This window comes from Hakea prostrata, chromosome 8, assembly GCF_041222555.1.
Source record: "Hakea prostrata isolate BN-2017 chromosome 8, UWA_Hpros_2, whole genome shotgun sequence".
Classification (NCBI taxonomy): domain Eukaryota; kingdom Viridiplantae; phylum Streptophyta; class Magnoliopsida; order Proteales; family Proteaceae; genus Hakea; species Hakea prostrata.
In genome coordinates, this window is record NC_142607.1 from 36,161,396 (window position 1) to 36,168,137 (window position 6,742).

The 6,742-nt window shown below is 34.9% G+C and overlaps 2 protein-coding genes across 2 annotated transcripts in view; both read left to right on the forward strand.

Moving 5' to 3' along the window:
* Positions 1-962: 962 nt before the first annotated feature.
* LOC149007696 (ABC transporter G family member 51-like) lies at positions 963-4,087 on the forward strand. The gene is made up of 7 exons (XM_089166195.1): positions 963-1,509; positions 1,593-1,809; positions 2,727-3,043; positions 3,132-3,292; positions 3,379-3,482; positions 3,637-3,792; positions 3,952-4,087. Exons 2-7 carry the CDS (start codon positions 1,645-1,647, stop codon positions 4,012-4,014), a joined length of 966 nt encoding a protein of 321 aa, XP_089022321.1. The 5' UTR covers positions 963-1,509; positions 1,593-1,644; the 3' UTR covers positions 4,015-4,087.
* A 749-nt stretch (positions 4,088-4,836) lies between these two features.
* Positions 4,837-6,742, forward strand: part of LOC149007697 (ABC transporter G family member 31-like) — a 63,132-nt gene continuing 61,226 nt past the window's right edge. The window contains exons 1-2 of the mRNA XM_089167139.1: positions 4,837-5,052; positions 5,159-5,242. Of these exons, the coding sequence (XP_089023265.1) occupies positions 4,837-5,052; positions 5,159-5,242 (300 nt within the window). The remainder of the gene's footprint in view (positions 5,053-5,158; positions 5,243-6,742) is intronic.

The following is a 6,742-nucleotide window of genomic DNA, read 5'->3' on the forward strand; positions in this document are numbered from 1 at the left end:
ACCATCACCTCTATGACACTTTCCTAGAAGCCATCGAAGCACCTCCACATGATTTCCCCTAAACCGATTGCTATCACTAGACCCCTGCAACCATCTTCTTCCCTGTTTCAAAAACCCATCAAACCCTACCTAGCATTAAACCCATTAAACCAATTGAGCCCATGAATCCAACCACTGAAGCAAGGTTGATTTACGATCTACAATAGTCAATCTCTTCTCTTTTTTTTTTTTCTTTCTTGAACCAGTACACCAAAATCTATTCTCGTTTACCCTAAAATCTGAGAGAGAAAAAAAATTGTTTTCCAGAAATAACCGAGCCAGAGAAAACCTTTTGTGTTTGGATAGGGTAACGCTGTTCTCTTTCCTTCCTTTTTCTTTAATCGATACTTTCAATTTTTATTCTTATCTTTTACATACATGTTATAGTATCCATGCTGTACTTCCCCTACCCCTGAATTTGTTCTGTGGTTCAGAAAAACGAATGAAATATCAGCCATTCTTCTACTAATTAACATATGATGACTATCCCCCGCCCCTCTGGACTTTGCTTTGGCACGAGTTTACCTTTTGAGTTTGATTCTTCAGTGAATCTTTGCTTATATTAATTATATAGATTTTCTCCTGAAGATGTAGTCGAGGTGTGCGTAAACTGATTCGAATGAGCCTCAAATAATAAATAAATAAAAATAAAAAACACATAGGATGACATTTTCTTTGAATATAGGTGATTTGGTGTTGTGATTAGTCTTTGTGGAGAGTGGACACTATCCGTAGTTCGTTTTGCTCCCCCCCAAAAAAAAATTATCCCTAATTTTTAACATCTATCCTAGAAAGTTGAATACGCTACCACATATTTTTTCCGATTCAATCAAAGGATCAAATCCCATTTTGGAAGAGATTCTGAGCTTACACATATTTGTAAGCTTAATTTTGATTTTTTCTTTTTTTTGGTTTACTCCATCAATTTTAAAAGGGTCCAACTTGTTTGAATTTAGAGAAAAATCAACTTTGATAATTTCAACAACACTTTTTAACTGACATGTTTGTATGAGCAAATGCTCACTAGTGGTTTCAGCCTTTCAGGTCCGTGAAGTTTTTTTTTTCCGGTTTCAGGTCCGAGAAGTTAGCAATAGGGACAATGTTTTCTCTGGAGTTTTGTAATGATTTGCAAGGATTACGAGGGACAGTAGTGATTTAATGTCTGTGTTGAAAATCCATACACAACCTTCAATTGTGGTTGAGTTTTGTCACTTAGTAGCTAGTTTTGAGCAATTTTTCCACAATCTAGGTTTTTCAGGCAATAATCTTGTCTTAGAATCAATGCCAGGAATCTCCACTGCTTTGAAATGTGAACTATAACAATGTTAATTAATTGATAGGGTTGGAAATGGGTATATATTCTTTCCCTTTCGTAAAATGCACTGGGAACTTTGTTCACGAAATGGGAGCCACTGTCTTGATGTCTCTTCTCCAGCCTGCACTAAGAGGATCGCAGACTTTCTTCAAGAGGTATTGTTATGTAAAAAGTCATTGAAGCTTGTGTTTCTTGCCCACTTCAATTCTTGCATTATTTGAATTTGTTTTGTTTTCAGATTACCTCCAGAAAGGATCAAGCACAATATTGGGGCGATTCTTTAAAACCATATGTGTTTCTTCCCAGTTCAAAGATTGCAGATGCATTTATGGACTCTGAGTTTGGACATTCCTTGGACTCTACTCTTGGAGTTCCATATGATAAAACCAAGAATTTTCCTTCAGCTCTTGCCCAGAGAAAGTTTGCTGTTTCAAAATGGGAACTCTTCAAAGCAGGTTTTGCAACTAATTCGTAGGAACAGATTTCTCTATATTTTCTGAACATGCCAAGTATACTTTACTTTCCATCTTCTGCTTCTGAAGCTTACAACTTTATACTGTTTGAGTAAATGCCTCATTAACTTGAAATGAAACTCATTTTTATAATGACTTTATTTATGCACACACTATCTTTTTTCCTAGATTAATTAAGACTGGTCCAGTTGAATTGGTCTCTCTCTACTCTGTTGCCATCTCCCCTCCCCCTACCCTTGTCTTTCTCTTTTATTTCTTGCTTTCTATCCCTTACATGATTTGCTCTCTTACTGAAGGAGAAACATTAGATAATGCAGGCACCAACTTTGTTCTCTGTAACTGATATAAATATTCTTGCTCATTTGTCCGGAACATAAACCTCATTTGTGAAAAATGCAAACTTGTCAAGGTAACACCGGGATGCCTTCACCTAAAGAAGCTCCATGTATGACTCTTAGGCATCACTAGGTGACACTTAAGCTATATAGAAATATGAGTTATGAAACCCAAGAACTCCTTATCCTTGCTTCAAATTTCAAAATTACCCTTCTTGTTGAGCATGATGTTCATTATTTGATTGGTCCATATTAATATTTCTCAAACCATATAAAGCATATAGTCTCTTGAAGAAATAATAAATTGTGTATTTTGTTATGAAATATTCATCATAAGTGTCTAACTTTCAATTGTGTTGGGGGTAACAACAGCATGCTTTGTTGTCTGAATACATAAGGCTCTTATCGGTTTAAAACATGGTTAGTGGTTGATTGAAGTAGTCATTTCATGCAGTTTTTAGCCTTATCTATGTATTCAGAGTAAATGGAAGTGACAGCTTTCAATGTAACATACGTATCTTTATTGGAAATTCTTTGCAAGTACTAACTGTAACACACTTTCAGGTTGCATTTGTTGGAATCATAACATGCACAATGTTTCTACAGACAAGAAAAAATACTACAAATGTGATGAATGAGAACCTATACCTTTCTTGCTTTTTCTTCGGACTGGGGCGTATGATGTTTAATGGATTTACAGAGTTACCCATTACCATTAGTCAATTCCCAATCTTTTATAAGCAAAGAGATAATTTCTTTCATCGTGCTTGGGCATGGTCCATTCCTAGTTGGCTTCTATGTGTGCCTTATTCCATCATTGAAGCTTTTGTATGGTCTTGTGTTGTATATTATGCAGTTGGGTTTGCCCCTAGTGCTGGGAGGTATGTATTCTTTTTAACTAGCTTTACCAATTTTTATTTATTTCTTTGAGTTTTCATTGTATTTATTTGCTCTTTTAAATGTTTCTAGGTTTTTCTGCTTCATGCTCCTACTATTTTCAATACACCAATTAGCATTGGGCTTATTTCGAATGATAGGTGCTCTTACACGAGATATGGTCATTGCCAATACATTTGGATCTGCATCTTTACTAATTGTTCTTTTGTTGGGTGGATTTATAATACCAAAAGGTTGGTCTAATTATTTTCTTCTGACGGTTTTAATGGTAATGGGAGTTATCAGCTTCAATATAATGATTTGGTGGTTTTGTTTCTAGGAATGGTCAAGCCATGGTGGGTATGGATGTTTTGGTTATCACCATTGCAATATGCACAGTGTGCAATTTCAGTTAATGAATTTACTGCTACAAGATGGATGGAGGTTTGTTCCTTTTTGTTTACAGTGGCCTTTCCTGCTTCATAATTCTCACGTCTCTTTAGACTCAATCATGAATTTGTCTCTTGATTTTTGAATGCCCTATATTCTTATAATTTTTTCATCTGAAGTAGTTGACCATATGCTATTTCTTTGGCAGTTATATTTGCATGGAAATAATACTGTTGGACATTATGTTCTCCACTCACATCGTTTACCAGATAACCCAAACTGGGTTTGGATTGGAGTTGGTATTTTACTGGTGTATGCGCTGGTCTTCGTGTTGTGCTTACTCTTGCTTTGCCTTACCTTAATCGTATGTCTGAAAGCACCTAGTGATTTTATGGATCATATTGTCTCTTTTGTTAACCTTTATATGTTTGACACACCAAAGGTAAAATTTCCTAGGATGATTGCTTCACTTCAATTTCTAAGAGAATGCATTTAACAATTCTTTGTTTGTGTGTGACAATAGGAAATGACTGCCAAGGGGATTCCAGAAAAGGAGTATTCTCACCTGGTGTTCTTACTGCACTAGTTGGTTCAAGTGGAGCAGGAAAAACTACTCTAACGGACGTGCTTGCTGGTAGAAAGACAGGTGGTATATACAAGGGGAAATTAGGACATCTGGTTATGCAAAAGAGCAAAGCACTTTTACCCTTTTTGCATAACCATAAAAATAATGGAAGGGTTTGCAACCAGTTTTACCCAATTGTAAGGTGTTTTGTTTGTTTCTAGCTTGATAACCCACTATATCCAGTCAAACCAATCAAAGCATGCCGTGGAGTATCAAGCTCTACTAATTCTATTACTTGTTCAACTTAACTCCTATAATACATGATAGTAATATTTTATATCGAGACAATACAAGATGCTTATCTAACACAAAGCAAATATCAAGTACTTGCTCATTTATCCTCTTTTACTGATTTCTTTCAAAGGCGGAGATTCAAGAAAACAATAATGACTCTTCAATCAGAATTTGAGGAGAATGGTTATCGGATTGTTCAAAATTACTTTAATGGACGTGCTTGCTGGTAGAAAGACTGTTGGATATATATAAGGGGAAATTATGATATCTGGTTATGCAAAAGGGTAGTTTTGAACAATTGGATATCCATTCTCCTCAAGTTATGGTTGAAGAGTCATTATTGTTTTCTTGAGTGTCCGCTTTTCGAAAGAAATCAGTAAAGAGGATAAATAAGTAAGTACTTGATATTGCTTGTGATTAGATAAGCATATTGTAGTTGTCTCTGATATAAAATATTACTATCGTGATTATAGGAGTTCGCTGAACAAGTAATGGAATTAGTAGAGCTTGATACTCTACGACATGCTTTGGTTGGTTTGCTTGGAAATAATGGGTCATCAACTGAACAAGAGAAAACACCTTACAATAGCAGTAGTGCTTGTTGCAAATCGCTCCATTATTTTTATGGATGAACCCACATCAGGACTGGATGCAAGGGCAGCGGCCATTGTCATGCGAATAGCTTATAACACTGTTGATACTGGTCGAACAGTGGTTTGCACAATACATCAACCAAGTATTGATATATCTGAAGTATTTGATGAGGTGAGCATAAGCATATATGTTCAAAAATGTCCCAAAATATCAAGAAATCATAATTTTACTAGTATGAGTTCCCATAGAGTTTACCGTCCTTGTGTATATGGTGTAGCTACTTCTTATGAAACGCTGGGGACAAGTTATATATGGTGGGAAGCTTGGTAGGAACTCACAAATTATGATTGATTACTTTCAGGTACAACTTAACTCTGTAATTTTTACGTTTTTGTTTTACTAGTTGTCTTGACTGAAATAATTTCCTAAATAAAAGGTATCATCAAACTAATTTGATTTCTATTGTATTTCTCTTAACCATCAACCACTTGAATTTAGTTACCAGTGTTATGAAATTTACTTCATTGACCTTGAATCTAGTATAATTTTGCATTTATTATCCATGTTATTAAAGCATTTTACTAGTAATGGAAGGAAAATTTTAGAAAAAAGGGGATGATTATTGCAGAGGATGGTGGTGTATTTAGTGAGACTAAGATACTTCCTTAAATTTACTCTGAGATGCTTCCAGGATGCTTTCCTAGTTGTAAATGGAAACATTTTGGATGGAAACAGAACTGTAGGTTTAGGCATGGTAGAGATAGTGTTTGATCCAATTCTGTGGAAATATTAGTTTCTGAGTTCACTTTGAGCAGAACAAACTGTGATAAACTCTGAAGATAATTGGAGGTCTCATGATGAAAATTAAAACCTCATCTGAAGTCCGAACTAGTTTTATAAGAACCAGCTTTGTCGTTTTTTCACTGGATTATTATAAGTATCAGATCAACTGAATTGTTTAAGAAGCCTCAATTTTTCTATTTCTGGGTGTGGAAGAATGAGACAGAATGTCCATGAAGTTCTGCTGCCCTAAATGAGTAGTTGATCAATGTTTCTTTCTTTGCGTATTGTTGAAGTATACATAAATTAGGAGTTTTATTGTTTCACGTTTCGTTTCACTAACAGTAAAATAGGTTTTACTGTTCACGTGAATATATTTTGCTGTTGTTTTGATTATATTTTCTATTTCTAATGTGGGAATCTTAAGCATAAGTTTTAGAGTTTTTTAGAAAGCATAGTTTCTATTTTGCTGGTAGTTTCCTATTTTCTTTAACTTTCTATTTAGGGAGTTAGGGAAGTTACTAAAGCTGTAATATTTTGTTTCTTCTTCTAGAGGACAATTACTTGTTTCTAAGTTGTATTAGATTCATTAGAAACTATAAATAAAAGTGCTCGTGATTCTGCACTCTTAGCTAAGAATCACAGGTCTTTCTAACAAGTTCTTCATCTTCTTCTTTTTCTCCTCGTTAGTTCGTCAGCTATTTTGATTGTTTAAAGCTTGTTTTTTAACATGGCATCGTAGCTTTTTTGAATCAAAAGAGTGTTGTTCTGATATTCTCTTCCTCAAATTCTTTTTTTTCTTCTGTTTCCTTGGTGCAAAACCGATGCTGTATATTATTGACTCCTAGGGATCGATATTCATGTGAACCGATCTTCTCACCTATTACCTTACTCTTACACATTCCGAACTGGAATACCTTTCTTACCTCTTTTTCTCCTATTCTGTTCCTAAGGTTGCAGAATTTTTTTTTTTTGTTCTTTCTACTTAAGTTTTGAAAATCGATTGAGTGATATCTACCTCGGGCTTTAATGTTCTACTTACACGTGATCAATCCACGGTATGGCTGAATCAAAAGGATCT